Genomic DNA, 17623 nt, shown 5'->3' with positions numbered 1-17623 from the left:
TTAGTATTTTACCTGTCGCCAATGTAATTGTTATTTTTGTCTCCAAGTGCTAATGCTTCATAAATTTCTTTTTTTCTTTTTTTGGAGGTAGGTCTTCCTCTGTCGCCCAGACTGAAGTGCAGTGACACGATCATGGCTCACTGCAACCTTGGCCTCCCAGGCTCAAGCAATCCTCCCATCTCACCCTCCCAAGTAGCTGGGACTACAGGCGTATGCTACACGCCTGACTAATGGTTGTATTTTTTTATAGAGACGGGGTCTTGCCATGTTGTCCAGGCTAATCTTGAACCCTTGGGCTCAGTACTGGGATTATAGGTGTGAACCACTGTGGCCAGCCATGCTTCATAAATTTTTTTTTTTTTTTTTTGAGACGGAGTCTCACTCTGTTGCCAGGCCAGGCTGGAGTGCAGTGGCACGATCTTGGCTCACTGCAACCCCTGCCTCCTAGGTTCAAGCGATTCTTCTGCCTCAGCCTCCCGAGTAGCTGGGATTACAGGCTCATGCCACCACACCCAGCGTATTTTTTTTTTTTTTAAATTTTGAGATGGAGTTTCACTCTTGTTGCCCAGGCTGGAGGGCAATGGCACAGTCTCGGCTCACCGCAACCTCTGCCTCCTGGGTTCAAGCGATTCTTCTGCCTCAGCCTCCAGAGTAGCTGGGATTATAGGCATGTACCACCACGCCTGGCTAATTTTGTATTTTTAATACAGACGGGGTTTCTCCATGTTGGTCAGGCTGATCTCGAACTCCCGACCTCAGGTGGTCCGCTCACCTCGGCCTCCCAAAGTGTTGGGATTACAGGAATGAGCCACCGCGCCTGGCCCCACCCAGCTAATTTTTATACTTTTAGTAGAGATAGGGTTTTACCATGTTGGCCAGGATGGTCTTGATCTGTTGACCTTGTGATCCGCCCACCTCAGCCTCCCAAAGTGCTGGGATTAGAGGTGTGCGCCACCGCATCTGGCCGCTTTGTAAATTTTATACATTAGAAAAAAAAATCCCTGGGATATAGCTTATAGATAAATTCAGATTGACTTGGGAATGCCAATGGAATATATAGATTAACCCTCTGACCATGTATGCATGTGTATTTACTCCTTATACATAGTTCTCTTTATTTTTCTCTGTGTGATTACATGTTGCTTTTTACACTGGGATTGAGCATTTTTTCCATGTGGACTTTCATCTTCTGTAAAATAATTTTCAGTCATCTCGTCACACTAAAGTCATTTGTATATTTATTGTTTCATTTCTTTCTTCCTTTTTTTCTTTTTTTAACGTATTCTGTAGACTAATTCTTTTTCATTTGTAGGGATTGCAGGGAGTGATTGACCTTTTCACTCCACTCTGCATTTTGATGGACTCTTTTACATTTTTTTGTTTGTTTGCTTTTTTGGCTGCTTTCTGCATGCACCATCATCAAGGGTGGGGAAAGGTACTCTTCTTGTTTTTTGTTTTTTGTTTTTTTGAGACGGAGTCTTGCCCTGTCGCCCGGGCTGGATGCAGTGGCCGGATCTCAGCTCACTGCAAGCTCCGCCTCCCGGGTTTACGCCATTCTCCTGCCTCAGCCTCCGGAGTAGCTGGGACTACTGGCGCCCGCCACCTCGCCCGGCTAGTTTTTTGTAGTTTTAGTAGAGACGGGGTTTCACTGTGTTAGCCAGGATGGTCTCTATCTCCTGACCTCGTGATCCACCCGTCTCGGCCTCCCAAAGTGCTGGGATTACAGGCTTGAGCCACCGCGCCCGGCCTCTCTTCTTGATTTTAATTGAGTTGACTTTGGCTCTTCCTTTGAGGCCTACTTAATTTTCTTGTAAAAGAACATTCTAGGGAGTATATATTTAAGGCAACTTGAATCTGTGCTCCCAGGTTAAATAAAGAACACTCTCAGCCGGGCGCGGTGGCTCATGCCTGTAATCCCAGCTCTCAGGGAGGCAGAGGCGGGAGGATAGCTTGAGCCTGGGAGTTTGAGACCTGCTTGGGTAATATAGCGAGACCCTGTTCTCCGCAAAAAGGAAAAAAAAAAAAAAAAAAAAAAAAAAAAGAACACTCTCCCTACAGTGAAGTTGGAAAAAAATTGTAACTTATGAGAGTTTGCTACTTTAAAAAAATTTTTTAAATTTTTATTTCTTCTCTCTGTCTCAAAAAAAGAAAAAAAGTCTCACTCTCACCCAGGCTGGAGTGCAGTGGCATCATGTTGGCTTACTGCAGCCTCCACCTCCCGGGGTCAAGCATTTCCAGTGCTTCAGCCTTCTAAGTAACAGGGATTACAGCAGTGAGCCACCACGCCCAGCTAATTTTTGTATTTTTAGTAGAGACAGGGTTTCTCCCTGTTGGCTAGGCTGATCTCAAATTCCTGACCTCAAATGATCTACTTGCCTAAATGCCATACCCATGACCAGGTGTCCCTCTCAACAGCACACTTGTTTATACTTGCTCTGTACAAGCAGGCACCTTGTAGCTCTTGTCTGACCATTGTCAGTTTAATCCAAGAGTAGCCACTAATCCGGTATCTATTAGTGGCTAGTAAACACTGCTACTCTGTTCCTACCAAGAGAGCCCTGATTATGATAGTAGTTAGGTTCAAATAGTAGTCAGGTGTGTCAATTAGGCAATTAGGTGAGACTCAGAGGAGACAACTCAACAAACACAGGAAATAATAGGAGGAGTTTATTACTTAGAAATCCCAGAGGCCGGGCATGGTGCTCACGCCTGTAACCCTAGCACTTTGGGAGACCAAGGCAGGTGGATCACGAGATCAGGAGATTGAGACCATCCTGGCCAACATGGTAAAACTCTGTCTCTAGTAAAAATACAAAAATTAGCTGGGTGTGGTGGGGTGCACCTATAGTTCCAGCTACTCGGGAGGCTGAGGCAGGGGAATCACTTGAACCAGGGAGTCGGAGATTGCAGTGAGCCAAGAAAGTGCCACTACTCTCCAGCCTGGCGACTGAGTGAGACTCCATCTGGAAAAAAAGAAAAAAAAAAAAGAAATCCTAGAGAAAGGAGGGTAGCATGCCTTGTAGGCCCGCAGGTAGGTGGAGCTACTTGTGACACGTACCCTCAACCTGTCAGTGGGGCACAAGGGAAACAGAGGAAATTGCGGGCCAAATCCTTTATTGGGGTCCAAGGTGTCACCTAACCCAGCTTCTCTTTGGGAGGTTTTGGTGTGTTTAGAGGAAGGAGGCACGAGTTACATGGAGTCACACCGTGACTGTCAGGTGGTCATTGCAGCGTGTCGGTTCAGTCCATAGGAGTGTGGGTGTCAGTGGAAGAGTCAAGTAAATTGTATCTAGGTGTTCCATAGGGAGGCGATCTATAAGGCAGATGAGTGGATCAACCACATGGAGGAACTGGGAGGAAGCAGAGAACTGCAAATGGTACCAAGGGTGAATGAGCCCTGCTTCTGGTATGAGAAAGTTAAGCCTATATTAAAAGGAATAAAAAATGCCTGGGCGTGGTGGCTCACACCTGTAATCCCAGCACTTTGGGAGGCCAAGGCAGGTGGATCATTTGGGGTCAGGAGCTTGAGACTACCCTGGCCAACATGGCAAAACCCCATCTCTACTAAAAAAACACAAAAATTAGCTGGGTGTGGTGGCGCATGCCTGTAATCCCAGCTATTCAGGAGGCTGAGGCAGGAGAATCTCTTGAACCTGGGAGGTGGAGGTTGCAGTGAGCCGAGATGGCAACAGTGTACTCCAGCCTGGGCAACAGAGCAAGACTCTATCTCAAAAAACAAAACAAAACAAAAAAAAACAATTACTTTTGCTCCAACCTAATAAATTGGATACTGAAGTAACATAAAATTATATGAATTCAGGATAATAGGCAAGTCTACAATTAACTGATTATTATATAGATTGTGATTTTTATATATAACAGCTATATATATATATATATATATATATATATATATATGCTTTCATCCACAGTCCTTTCATAGCCTTTATTTCTCCCCAAGACAAGCCATAGAGACCAAAAATATACTCTGATCTTCCCCTGCCTTTCTGTCTTGGAGCTGGCCATAAAGAAATTTTCTGACTTCTCTTGCCCCTTTGCAGGTCTTAAGATCCCCACTTCAGAAAGGATCCTACCCTATACCCAGGAGGAAAGAATGTACGCAGAGACTAAGAAGAGTGAGCAGACAGGCCTTATTGGTTTTCCCACTATTAGTATTAGTCCATACCCTTGTTGTCCAATTGCACTTCTACGGGGTGTTCCATACTTTTATCATTCCTATTGAATGATGTCTGTCCTAAACGCCATGCTTTTATCATTCCTACTGAATGGTGTCTATATAAAAGGCCCAAGAGGATGGAGTATGGGGAGCTTCTAGACAGCTAAACTCAGGGAGACTTGTATTATAGGAAGGTGATCAAGAACTCATCCTCATGCCAGGAGTGAGTCGTACCCTAACTCTACCGGAATGGAAGCTCCTGTGCTTGGGACCCTTGTGGATCTTGCCCTATGTATCTCTACCTGGCTGTTTATTTGTAGCCTTTAAAATAGACTTTATAATAAACTGGTAAACGTGTTTTCCCGAATTTTGTGAGCTGTGTTAGCAAGTTAATTCAGCCGAAAAAGGGTGTCATGGGAACCTCAATTTGAAGCCTGTTGGTCAGAAGTTCCAGAGGCCTGGTCTTGCCACTGCTGTTGGATATGTGGGGTCAGTCTTTTAGGACTGAGCCCTCAACCTGTGGCATCTGCTGCTGTTCCCAGGTAGGTAGCTTCATAATCGAATCAGTATGGCAGATACCCAGCGGCTATATGCTGCACAATTCATTACTTGTCTTTTTTTTTTTTTTTTTTCTCAGACAGAGTTTCACTGTTGTTGCCCAGGCTGGAGTGCAATGGCATGATCTTGGCTCACTGCAACCTCCGCCTCCCGGGTTCAAGTGATTTTCCTGCTTCAGCCTCCCCAGTAGCTGGGATTACAGGCATGTACTACCACACCTGGCCACTTTTTTTATTTTTAGTAGAGGCGGAGTTTCTCCATGTTGGTCAGGCTGGTCTTTAACTCCCGGCCTCAGGTGATCTGCCCCCCTCGGCCTCCCAAAGTGCTGCGATTACAGGTGTGAGCCACCACATCTGGCCTATTACTTGCTTTTTGATGTGGAGAAACCACCACACGGTTGGTCACAGAAGCCTTTTGTGTTGATTGTTGTGGTGTGAGGGGAATAGCAGGGTGTGTTTTTTTCACTTAGTGATATGCAGGGGGTTGAATATTCTCTTGTAGATAACCATTTGTCCCTGCCCCTGTGTTAAAAGTATCTGTCATCTCTATCACTGCCTGACAATGCCTGTTCTGTCACAGGTTCTTGTGCCTTAAATAGATGCCCTTGTTTCAGATTTTGCTATTTTTCATTGGTCTGTCTGTCCATCTCTCTGGTAATACCATACTCTCCTGATTACTATAGATTTCAAATCCTTGATGTATGTTAGAGAAAGAACTTTGCTATCTTAGTCATGTTTGGCTGCTGTAACAAATAACCACAGACTGGATGCCTGAAACAACAAGCATTAATTTCTTTCTTTTTTTTTTTTGAGACGGAATCTTGCTCTGTTGCTCAGGCTGGAGTACAATGGTGTGATCTCAGCTCACTGCAACCTCTGCCTCCCGGTTCAAGCGGTTCTCCTGCCTCAGCCTTCGGAGTAGCTGGGACTACAGGCATGCACCACCAGGCCCAGTTAATTTTTTGTATTTTTAATAGAGACAGTGTTTCGCCACGTCGACTAGCTCCAAGATAGAAAGGCAGGGTAGATTAGAGTGTATTTTTGGTTTCTATGGTCTGCCTTGCAGAAAAAAGAGAGCAAGTGAAACGAGGTTAGCCGAAGGGCAGAGAGAGAGATTGTTTTCTTTCAATTTTTTTTTTTTTTTTTTTTTTTTTTTTGAGACAGTCTTGCTTTGTCGCCCAGACTGGAGTGCAGTGATGCCATCTTGGCTCACTGCAACCTCCACCTCCTGGACTGAAGTGATTCTCCTGCCTCAGCCTTCTGAGTAGCTGGGATTACAGGCACGCATCACCACGCTCGGCTAATTTTTGTATTCTTAGTAGAGACAGGGTTTCGCCATGTTGACCAGGCTGGTCTCAAACTCCTAACCTCAGGTGATCTGCCTGCCTCAGCTTCCCAAAGTGCTGGGATTACAGGTGTGAGCCACCGTGCCCGGCCTTATACTTTGCTTTTTAGAGTAGTTTTAGATTCACGGCAAAATTGAGCACATAGTACAGAGTTCCCTTATGCCCCCTGTTCCCACTCAGTTACAACCCCTCCAGCTATCAACATTCTGCACCAAAGTTGTACATTTGTTACAATTGATGAACCTATTTTGAGACATCATTGTCATCCAAAGTCTAGCCTACATTAGAATTTATTCTTGCAGTTGTACATTCTATGAGTTTTGACAACTAACTATGCAGTGACATTTCTACTATGGTGTAATACAGGGTAGTTTCATTGTCCTAAAAACCCTCTCATCCACTTATTTATCCCTCCCTCCCACTGACTTCTGGCAACCACTGATTTTTGTACTGTTTTATGATTCTGTCTTCTGCAGTGTTATGTAGTTTGAATTATACAGTATGTAGTCTTTTCAAAGTTGTTTCTTCCACTTAGTAATAACCATTTGCGGGCATGTGATCATGAAATTTTTTTAAAAAAGTAATACACATTTAAGCTTCTTCCATTACCTTTTAGCTCATTTATTTTTAGTACTTCCATTGTCTGGAGGTAGCTGTTACGTATCCATTTATCTACTGTAAGGCATCTTAGTAGCTTCCAAATTTTGAAAATTATGAATAATGCTGCTGTAAACATCTGTGTACAAGTGTTTGCCTGGACCTAAATTTTCAGCTCATTTGGATAAACTTACCTTTGGTCTGGAGGTTAAGAGATACTCCTCTGCCACATAGGATGGGTTTTGAAGAATTCACTCTGAAAATCAAGTGAACGTGGGCTTATGATGAGGTCTGTGTAAAACCCCTCTGTGTATATGATCTCCTGATTCAATGAGTACTTTTTTTTTTTTGAGACGGAGTTTGTTGCCCAGGTGGGAGTGAAGTGGCGTGATCTCAGCTTACTGCAACCTCCATCTCCCTGGTTCAAGCGATTCTCCTGGTTCAGCCTCCCAAGTAGCTGGGATTACAGGCACTTGCCACCACACCCAGCTAATTTTTGTATTTTTAGTGGAGATGAGGTTTCACCATGTTGGCCAGGCTGGTCTCAAACTCCTGACCTCAGGTGATCCACTTGCCTCAGCCTCCCAAAGTGCTGGGATTACAGAATTGAGCCACCGCGCCCGGCCTTTCCATGAGTATTAATCTCCTTTTTTGTAAAAGATCTCCTAGTGGGTGCCGCATTAAACAGAGCTGAACAAATAACCCTATCTGCCTGAAGCAGGGTGGGAGACAAGAAACAAGATATAAGTAGAATATGCAGTGTGTCAGGTGGTGCTTAGTCCTAAGGAGAGAGAGAGAAAGCTGGGAGGGAGTGGAGGGGCCTGGGCTGTGTTTGTCTCTGCGAGCACCTGTTTATGTCTCTGAAGTGTTATCTCTGAGGATTTGTGTGTCTGCCTGGGTGTGTCCACCTATATGTGCAGTGACAAAATGTGAGTGATTTTGTATGTCTGATGGGGAGACAGAGGCTATGTTTGTATGCCCTTTAAAATCTGGAATGCTTTTATTTCATTTTCTTGCCTGATTGCCCTGGTAGCACCTCTTTTAGCATGTTGAATAGCTGTGTCAAAAACAGACATGCTTGTCTTGTATTTGATCTTAGGGGGAAACATTCAGTGTCACCATCAGTATGATGTTATAGTGAGGTTTTCTTGGATACCTTATTTCAGGTTAAAGAAGTTCGCTTCCATTTCCAGTTTACTGTTTTCATGGTGGAAGAGGTATTGAAATATTGACCTTTGTCAAATGTTTTTGATACTGATTCTGTTAATATCATGAATTTCAAATGTGAAAACAATTTTGCTTTTCTGGGCTACATCTCACTTGAGTATGGGATTTTTTTTTTTTTTTTTTTTTGAGACGGAGTCTCGCTCTGTAGCCCAGGCTGAAGTGCAGTGGTGTGATCTTGGCTCACCGCAACCTCCACTTCTTGGGTCCCAGTTCAAGCAATTCTCCTGCCTCAGCCTCCTGAGTAGCTGGGATTACAGGCATGCACCACCATGCCCAGCTAATTTTTGTATTTTTAGTAGAGATGGGGTTTCACCATGTTGGCTAGGCTGGTCTTGAAATCCTGACCTCGTGATCTGCCTGCCTTGGCCTCCCAAAATGCTGGGATTACAGGCATGAGCCACTGCGCCCAGCCTTTTTAAAAATCTTTTTGGTAACAGTCATTCTAGCAGGTGTGAAGTGTTGTCTCATTGAGGTTTTAGTTTGCATTTCCCTAATGATTCAGGATGTTAAACATTTTTTCATGAATGTCTTTGTCATTTCTGTGTGTTCTTTAAGAAATGTCTGTTTAGATCCTTTGCCCACTTAAAAAATTGGAGGCCAGGCCCAGTGGCTCATGCCTGTAATCTCAGCACTTTGGGAGTCTGAGGCAGGTGGATTGCATGCGGTCGGGAGTTTGAGACCAGCCTGTGCAACATGGCAAAACCTCATCTCTATCAAATATACAAAAAAATTAGCTGAGCATGGTGGCCCATACCTGTGGTCCCAGCTACTCCCAGCTGAGGTGGGAGGATGGCTTGAGCCTGGGAGGCAGAGGTTGCAGTGAGCCAAGATTACACCACTGCACTCCAACGCGGGTGTTAGAGTGAGACTCAGTCTCAAAAATAAATAAATGAATAAATAAATAAGTAAAATTTAAAATTGGGTTGTTTTCTTGCTATTGAGCTGTTTGAATTCTTTATATATTTTGGATTTTAACACCTTATCAGATATATCATTTGCAAGTATTTTCTCCCACTCCGTGTGTTGGCTGCCCTTCCACTCTGTTAGTTGTGTCCTTTGCTGTGCTAAAAAGCTTTTTAGTTTGACATCCACATCCACAATGGTGCTGTCAAAAACAGCTACATGGGAACTTGTTTATGTACTCTTTCTGCAGTGTCTGCTTTCACCCAGAACTCTTTTGTGAGATTAAGCACCTTCCTTATATCAGGAAGATTGTGGGCCTTTCCTGTTATTCACAGCTGAATGTAGTCCCTGAGTTAGGTTTCATTGTATGTGATCAAACATAGTATGCCTTATTTCCTCAAGCAACATTTTTGGACGTGTTTCTTAGAAATAGTTTACTAACTGGTTTCGAACAGCATGTATGCTAACAAATGTTAATGTCTTTTTCATTTGCTGCTAAGTTATATCAAAATATTCCATTGCAGGCCAGGCGCGGTGGCTCACGCTTGTAATCCCAGCACTTCGGGAGGCCGAGGCGGGCAGATTACGAGGTCAGGAGATCGAGACCATCCTGGCTAACACGGTGAAACCCCATCTCTACTAAAAATACAAAAAAAAATTAGCTGGGCGTGGTGGCGGGCACCTGTAGTCCCAGCTACTCGGGAGGCTGAGGCAGGAGAATGGTGTGAACCCGGGAGGTGGAGCTTGCAGCGAGCCGAGATCATGCCACTGCACCCCAGCCTGGGCGACGAGCGAGACTCTGTCTCAAAAAAAAAAAAAAAATTCCATTGCAATCATGGATCAGATCAACTTTATAATAAACTTTATAATTTTGTGGTGTTATTTGTTAAATATCGTGAATCGGGCCGGGCGTAGTGACTCACGCCTGTAATCCCAGTACTTTGGGAGGCCGAGGTGGGTGGATCACAAGGTCAGGAGATCGAGACCATCCTGGCTAACATGGTGAAACCCTGTCTCTACTAAAAATACAAAAATTAGCCGGGCGTGGTGGCAGGCACCTGTAGTCCCAGCTACTCGGAGGCTAAGGCAGGAGAATGGTGTGAACCTAGGAGGCGGAGCTTGCAGTGAGCTGTGATCGAGCCACTGCACTCCAGCCTGGGTGACAGAGTGAGACTCCGTCTCACACACACACAAAAAAATTGTGAATCAATGTTCTGTGCATACAATTTTAGGTGTGTTTTTTTCACATAAATTGTCATGCTCATGTAGTCACAGTTTGTATCACAAGAATTACTTCTCATTCACTTATGATACCAAAAGTTAAATCAAGCTTTTAACCTTTTCCCAAAGATCATAAGGACCATACCTCTTGTCAAAGAAGGTATAAAAAAAAGTCATAAATACGATAGCAAACCATATGTGACTGTGTGGTGTATCAGTAGGAGAGAGCTCAAAAGAATTTCTTTTTTATTCTTTTCTTTTTTTTTTTGGAGATGGAGTCTCGCTTGTCACCCAGGCTAGAGTACAGTGGCACAATCTGGGCTCACTGCAACCTCTGCTTCCCAGGTTCAAGCGATTCTCCTGCCTCAGCCTCCGGGGTAGCTGGGATTACAGGCACAGATCACCATGCCTGGGTAATTTTTGTGTTTATATTTTATAGAGACGAGATTTCTCCATGTTGGCCAGGGTGGTCTCCAACTCCTGACCTCAGGTGATCTGCCAGCCTTGGCCTCCCAAATTGCTGGGATTACAGGCATGAGCCACCACACCTGGCCCCAAAGGATTTCTTATAGGACTTCTGCTTGCTTTAGGTGTATCGATTGCTATTCAAAGAAGCAAGAAACTTCTCTGGATTGTATACTATGAAGAAGCAAGGTTATTTTTGGCCTTAGTTATTGTGATAGTTCTTACCTAGAAGTAAAAAAGATGGAGTGGTGCTAAATTTATTACCTAAACACTGAAATATTTCTTATGATGAATTAGACATGGCTTCCCATAACATACCTCAGTTGAAATACATAAATTCTAACTATTGATAATTTTTTTTTTTTTTCTGGAGATGGAGTCTGGCTCTGTCATCCACGCTGGAGTGCAGTGGCGCAATCTCAGCTCACTGCAAGCTCCGCCTCCTGGGTTCACACCATTCTCCTGCCTTAGCTTCCTGAGTAGCTGGGACTACAGGTGCCTGCCACCACGTCCGGCTAATTTTTTGTATTTTTAGTAGAGACGAGGTTTCACCACGTTAGCCAGGATGGTCTTGATCCCCTGACCTTGTGATCCACCTGCCTCGGCCTCTCAAAGTACTGGGATTACAGGCATGAGCCACAGCGCCCAGTCAACTACTCATAATTTTTAAAAGTCTCCATTATTAGTCAAATTAGGCTAATAGCTCTAGGAAAGTTGTGAGAATATAAACCTAGCAAGGGAGAGAGACATGATCACTATTCTAATCAAGCCTCTCTTGCTCAGGTGATATGCTCTTGATGCTAATTTTTCAATATGTCTCATATGCCAGAACTGTAGACTCAAAACGTCTAGAATTAAGCACAAATGATGCAGGCACTCAAGGCTCTGATACAGGAACTCGAAGTGAATAAATTATTGAAATCCTGGTGCTTATATTTTTGTGAGAAAGGAGAGGGGTTGAAAAAAATGGTAAGACTGGTTTATAAGAAGGAAATAAGCACTTTGAAGGAAAGTAAATGATAGTATGAGATAATACGGAAGCTGAGGGTGTGTGTATATGAGGGTGGCGACATCAGTGAGTGAAGAAATGTCACCATTGGTCATTTATATTTCTACCTCTACTACGTCTTCAGCACTATTCAGGAACTGCTTAAGTGTGGATGTAGATAGTGCATAGCAATATAGACAGTCCTGCCTTTTTGAGGTTAACAATAATGATTCCCCATAAACATATAGGTATGGTTTATCATCATTTTTGCATTGGTTAAAAGTTTTAGTGCAGTATGTGATCTTGACTTTGGACATGGGCATCTGGAACCTGGAGGTAGGTGCACCACTGCATAGGGTGTGTGCTAGAACCATGTCAGATCCCTGTTGAGACATCTTATGTGTTCTGCCCCTCAAGCCACAGGGGGCGGAGCCTGAAGTTATATCCAGTTAGGGACGCCAGGATGGCATCTTACTTATTGACCAATCAGGCGCTTCTCAGAGCCCTGTCTGCCCCCAACCTTACCCCACCCTGTATGATCTTGTGAATTTTCTTTTCTTGCGCCGGCTGCATTACCTTTCTCTTCTGGCTCCTGGCTTCACTGCCTTGGCTCTGTGCTCTGCGCTGGCCGTGGCAGCCGGAGAGAGGACCTAGGAGACCCCGGAAGATGGGAAATGGCGAGTATGGGAAATGGCAAGTGTGCAGGGGCCCAGGGTCCAACATGGCTGGAGGGACCCAGGCCTCTTCGCCGTCAGCATCCGATTTTGTTTCATCTGAGTTGCTCAAATGTGTGGGAAGCAGGGTGTGAAATCCACCTCCGAGCTCCCCACCCCCAGCCTAACTCTCCTTGATCTGGCAGCAAACTCCTAAATTGTAGGTATAATTTCCGCAGTCCCCAACACCAACCTCTGTTCTTGAATGCACAGTGTTATCAACTATTTGTCTGGTTTATTATTATTATTATTTTTAGATGGAGTCTCACTCTGTCGCCCAGGCTGCAGTGGCGCAATCTCTGCTCACTGCAACCTCCGCCTCCTGAGTTCAAGTGATTTTCCTGCCTCAGCCTCCCCAATAGCTGGGATTACAGGTGCCTGCCACCACGCCCAGCTAATTTTTTTTGTTTTGTTTTGTTTTTTGGAGACGGAGTCTCACTGAGTCGCCCAGGCTGGAGTGCAGTGGCGCGATCTCAGCTTACTGCAAGCTCCGCCTCCCAAGTTCTCGCCATTCTCTTGCCTCAGCCTCCAGAGTAGCTGGGACTACAGGCGCCCGCCACTGCGCCTGGCTAATTTTTTTTTTGTATTTTTAGTGGAGACGGGGTTTCACCGTGTTAGCCAGGATGGTCTCGATCTCCTGACCTCGCGATCCGCCCGTCTCGGCCTCCCAAAGTGCTGGGATTACAGGTGTGAGCCACCGAGCCCGGCCATTTTTTTGTATTTTTTAGTAGAGATGGGGTCTCACCGTGTTGGCCAGGCTGGTCTCAAACTCCTGACTTTAAGTGGTCCACCCACCTTGGCCTCCCAAAGTGCTGGAATTACAGGCGTGAACCACCACGCCAAGGTATTTGTCCTTCGTTCTCCATTAGAGACAGGTGTCATATTTTAAGTTTATCATTTTTTTTTTTTTTTTTTTTTTTTTTTTGAGACGGAGTCTTGCTCTGTAGCCCGGGCTGGAGTGCAGTGGCCGGACCTCAGCTCACTGCAAGCTCCGCCTCCCGGGTTTACGCCATTCTCCTGCCTCAGCCTCCGGAGTAGCTGGGACTACAGGCGCCCGCCACCTCGCCCGGCTAGTTTTTTGTATTTTTAGTAGAGACGGGGTTTCGCCGTGTTAGCCAGGATGGTCTCGATCTCCTGACCTCGTGATCCGCCCGTCTCGGCCTCCCAAAGTGCTGGGATTACAGGCTTGAGCCACCGCGCCCGGCCAAGTTTATCATTTTTACAGAAAGCAGTGGATGACTGTTTTATAAAGATTTCTTTTGTGTTTGTGACCTTTTCGCCTGAGAGGTAAGCAGAGAATAACCACCTGAAACTCCATTGTTGAAAACCTTTGTGTCTCTCCTTTATCTTCCCCAAGTGCAAACCCTTATCAGAATGCCTTGGCGTTGAGGTTCCCCTTTGGAAACTTTGCAGGGTTGATTGTCCTCAGCCTGCCCTCTCTTCTCCTGGTCCTGGGGTTCAGAACTGACTGGGGCTGCCCCAAGAAGGCCATAGCTTCCATGTCTCTTGAAGGGTCTAGTGAGTATCAGTTCATGTGGCCCCTCATGAGCTGGATACCCGCTGGATGCGTTGGGCCTGGAAGCAGTGACATGGTTTACCCTTCCTCTGAAAAGCTCACCCGTTGGGACACTCAGCTTGTTTTTCTCCAGCCCCAGTTTTCATTCTTTGGAGACACGTTTGTGGTCAGCTAATTGGATGGAGATATTGAGGGGAAAGACAGAAAATGATTCTTGCCCTCTGGATTCTTTCAGAGTACTTGAAGCGAGAAAAATGATCCTAAAAGACAAAGAAAACCCACCTCTGCCAGGTTATGCAAGAACTTGAAAAGCAAAATGCACTTAGGCATGGGGGTGGGGGCACAATCCACTGTCTCTGGGAAGGGTCAGTGAGCAGCACCAGGATGGGGGTTGGGGAGATGTCCCATGTGATAGGATGACCTGACTGGGCAGTTAAGTCAGATTTCTCTGTGTTCCAGGTCAGCAGTGGCTTTCCCTGATTTTGTCACATTAAGAAGATTTGTTTACTTACTTCATCATGTAAAATGTATTTTACCATTAAAGCTTGAAAGTTAGGCTAAAATATTTCCAAAGAGATAAGAGGTGGATCTCAGAAAAATAAATATCTACCCTTATATTTGTTAAAAATTTGTATTTAATTTTTCCCCCCCAGAAAAATATGCAGTAAGTTTCTCAGTCTGTTCTTTTTTGTGATTTTGTTGTTGTTTTTGTTTGTTTATTTGTTTGAGACACAGTCTGGCTCCAGGCTGGAGTTCAGTGGCACAATCATGGCTCACTGCAGCCTCCACCTCCCTGGTTCAAGCAGTCCTCCCACCTCAGCCTCCTGAGTAGCTAGGACCATAGGTGCAGACTACACGACTGGCTAATTTTTTGTAGAGATAGGGTTTCATCATGTTGCCCAGGCTGGTCTCAAACTCCTAAGCTCAAGTGATCCTCCTACCTTGGCCTCCCAAAGTACTGGGATTTTAGGCGTGAGCCACTGCTCCCAGCCCCTTTTTTGTGATTTCAAATAGAATCCTAGAGTTTAGCCTTGAGAAGGCTACAGAGAGAAAAAGCTCAGAGAAATAGGGAGAATCACTCTTCATTATGGCTTTACATAACTGAATCTATCTATGTATCTATGTATGTATGTATCTATCTATCTATTTTGAGACAGGGTCTTCCTCTTTTGCCCAAGTTGGAGTGCAATGGCACCCATCATAGCTTGCTGCATTCTCATACTCCTGGGCTCAAGCAGTCCTCTCACCTCAGCCTCCTGAGTAGCTGGGACTACAGGCGTGCACCAGCACTGCTGGCTGATTTTTAAAATTTTTTTGTAGAGACGAAGGTTCTCACTGCATTGCCCAAACTGATCTTGAATTCCTGGGCTCAAACAGTCCTTCTGCCTCAACCTCCCAACATGATGGAATTACAGGTATAATCCAGTTCACCTGGCCACTGAATACATTTTGATGAGAAAATAGGTAGATAAGTTGGTGAATTCACCAATTTATTTTTACCAATTTAGTGAAGATTCACGAAGCTGAGTGCGGTGGCTCACGCCTGTAATCCCAGCACTTTGGGAGGCCGAGGCTGGCAGATCACTTGAGGTTAGGAGTTTGAGACCAGCCTGGCCAACATGGTGAAACCCCATCTCTATTTAAAAATACAAAAATTAGGCCGGGCGCAGTGGCTCAAGCCTGTAATCCCAGCACTTTGGGAGGCCGAGACGGGCGGATCACGAGGGCAGGACATCAAGACCATCCTGGCTAACACGCTGAAACCCCGTCTCTACTAAAAATACAAAAAACTAGCCAGGCGAGGTGGCGGGCACCTGTAGTCCCAGCTACTGGGGAGGCTGAGGCAGGAGAATGGCGGGAACCCGGGAGGCGGAGCTTGCAGTGAGCTGAGATCCGGCCACTGCACTCCAGCCTGGGCGACAGAGCGAGACTCCGTCTCAAAAAAAAAAAAAAAAAAATTAGCTGAGTGTGGTGGCACATGCCTGTACTCCCACCTCCTCAGGAGGTTGAGGCGGGATAATTGCTTGAGCCTGGGAGGCAGAGGTTGCAGTGACCCAAGACCCTGCCACTGCACTCCAGCCTGGGCAACCAAGCAAGACTCCATCAAAAAAAAAAAAAGCCGGGCACGGGCCTGGTGGCTCACGTCTGTAATCCTAACACTGTGGGAGCCCAAGGTGGGCGGATCACGAGGTCAGGAGATCGAGACCATCCTGGCTAACACGAAACTCCGTCTCTACTAAAAAATACAAAAAACTAGCTGGGTGTGGTGGCGGGCACCTGTAGTCCCCGCTACTCGGGAAGCTGAGGCAGGAGAATGGCTTGAACTCGGGAGGCGGAGCTTGCACTGGGCTGAGATTGCACCACTGCACTCCCGCCTGGGCGACTGAGAGCCAGACTCCATCTCAAAAAAAAAAAAAAAGATGGTAAAAAATCCTTCATTTAGTACTTAATTATATTTGATCTGCAGGATAGGTATGAGCTTGTGAGTATTCTCTCTTAGTGTAATAACAGAAGATGGGATTATTTTTCCCAGTGACCAATTGTGAGAACACATGTGAAATGCTTCCTAGAGTGTTTCTGGGGGCTCATCAGGTGGGCAGTATGGGTTACGCGTGTAACAAAATCTCAAACTCTCAGAAGGTGGGAGACCAGAAATTTTCGTATTTTTTCCGTAAAAAGTTTAGGCACTAAGCTACTCTTATATAGGTCATTGGGCTCCTTCCCCAAATCCATTTGCCAGATACCAGGAATGGATGTGATGCAGGACAGGTGTGCCCTAAAATTGGGGCTTATCCCAGGATGGTTTCTGGCTTTGCCCAGGGAAGAATTCAGGGGCAGGCCAATGGTGTTAGATAGCAGTCCTTTATTTAACAGTACTGGTCTTTGTGGATCAGTGCTAACTCATAGGCAGTACACCCAGAGTCAGCAACATATGGGCTCTTGGCAACTATGTTTATACCCACTTTCAATTATATGCAAATTAAGGGGTGGGTTATTTAAAACTTTCTAAGGAAGGAGTGATAACTTTCAGGTCATTGCCATGGCATTTGTAAACTGTCATAGCATTGGTGGGAGTGTTTTATGCTAATGAGCAGCGAGAGCCTCTAGAGATCTCCATTCTTGTCATCTGGTTTTGGCCACTTTCTTTACTTTAACCTGCCTGCGCCAGATCCTGTTTTGGTCAGTAGGGTTGTGATCAGAAAACAAGTCCTGTTGGTCTCCTACCTCAGATGAACATCGTCAGGAGTGAGGAGCCTTTTTTTTTTAAGGGTAAGCAGTCTCAGGACGGCTAGTATAAACTCTTTTCCTCGCTAGGTGGTAGGACTTTGTTATGACAGGTTCTCCAGGTCCACTGTACGAGCAGACATTAGATGTGACTCAGGCAGCATGTATTACTCCTTGGAACCACCACCAAGAAAGATATCAGACACTGCTATTGCTCTACCCAATAGTTCAATACTAGTATGAGAGTTGCTGTGTGGAAGGAAGTGAGTATGCTGACCAAACAGTGGAGTAAATGTTTGGAGACCCCTGAAACGTGAACTTTTTATGAATTGAGTAAAGTTCCCCAGCCCTGTCTGTCTCACCCATTCTCCTCTCCATATGTGTGGGATGTTTCAGGACTCGGTGGCCTTTGAGGATGTAGATGTGAACTTCACCCAGGAGGAGTGGGCTTTGCTGGATCCTTCCCAGAAGAATCTCTACAGAGATGTGATGTGGGAAACCATGAGGAATCTGGCCTCTATAGGTAAGGATTATATACTTCCATCACTTAGTCAATTAGAGAAGAAGTGTTTCTTGTGCAGTGACGCTGTTCCATGGTTTGTATCATGGAGGAAGAATACTTGGGGGGCTAAAACAGGCATAGTCACAGGATAACATGAACCTAGAATCTAATAATTTTTCTATAATT

The 17623-nt window shown here is 45.2% G+C and overlaps 4 protein-coding genes across 6 annotated transcripts in view; 1 reads left to right on the top strand and 3 right to left on the bottom strand.

Moving 5' to 3' along the window:
• The window catches only part of LOC126942481 (zinc finger protein 44), a 414080-nt gene that overhangs the window by 157890 nt on the left and 238567 nt on the right, over positions 1–17623 (bottom strand). The gene's annotated exons all lie outside the window — the stretch shown is intronic.
• ZNF20 (zinc finger protein 20) overlaps positions 1–17623 on the bottom strand; it is a 201259-nt gene that overhangs the window by 47758 nt on the left and 135878 nt on the right. The window lies entirely within an intron of this gene.
• ZNF823 (zinc finger protein 823) overlaps positions 1–17623 on the bottom strand; it is a 445525-nt gene that overhangs the window by 375855 nt on the left and 52047 nt on the right. The window lies entirely within an intron of this gene.
• The window catches only part of ZNF136 (zinc finger protein 136), a 30246-nt gene that overhangs the window by 9442 nt on the left and 3181 nt on the right, over positions 1–17623 (top strand). Inside the window, exons 1-2 of one of the 3 annotated variants that reach the window (XM_050770399.1) lie at positions 9315–9429; positions 17332–17458. In XM_050770399.1, coding sequence (XP_050626356.1) covers positions 17425–17458 — 34 coding nt within the window. In that variant the 5' untranslated portion in view covers positions 9315–9429; positions 17332–17424. Of the gene's footprint in view, positions 1–9314; positions 9430–15846; positions 17459–17623 lie in introns of those variants that run through there. The other 2 variants (XM_050770398.1, XM_050770397.1) reach the window with 2 other exon arrangements.

Source organism: Macaca thibetana, chromosome 19 (assembly GCF_024542745.1).
Source record: "Macaca thibetana thibetana isolate TM-01 chromosome 19, ASM2454274v1, whole genome shotgun sequence".
Taxonomy (NCBI): Eukaryota; Metazoa; Chordata; class Mammalia; order Primates; family Cercopithecidae; genus Macaca; species Macaca thibetana.
Note: the sequence above shows the minus strand (reverse complement) of the source record. Positions and strands in the feature narration are given on the sequence as shown.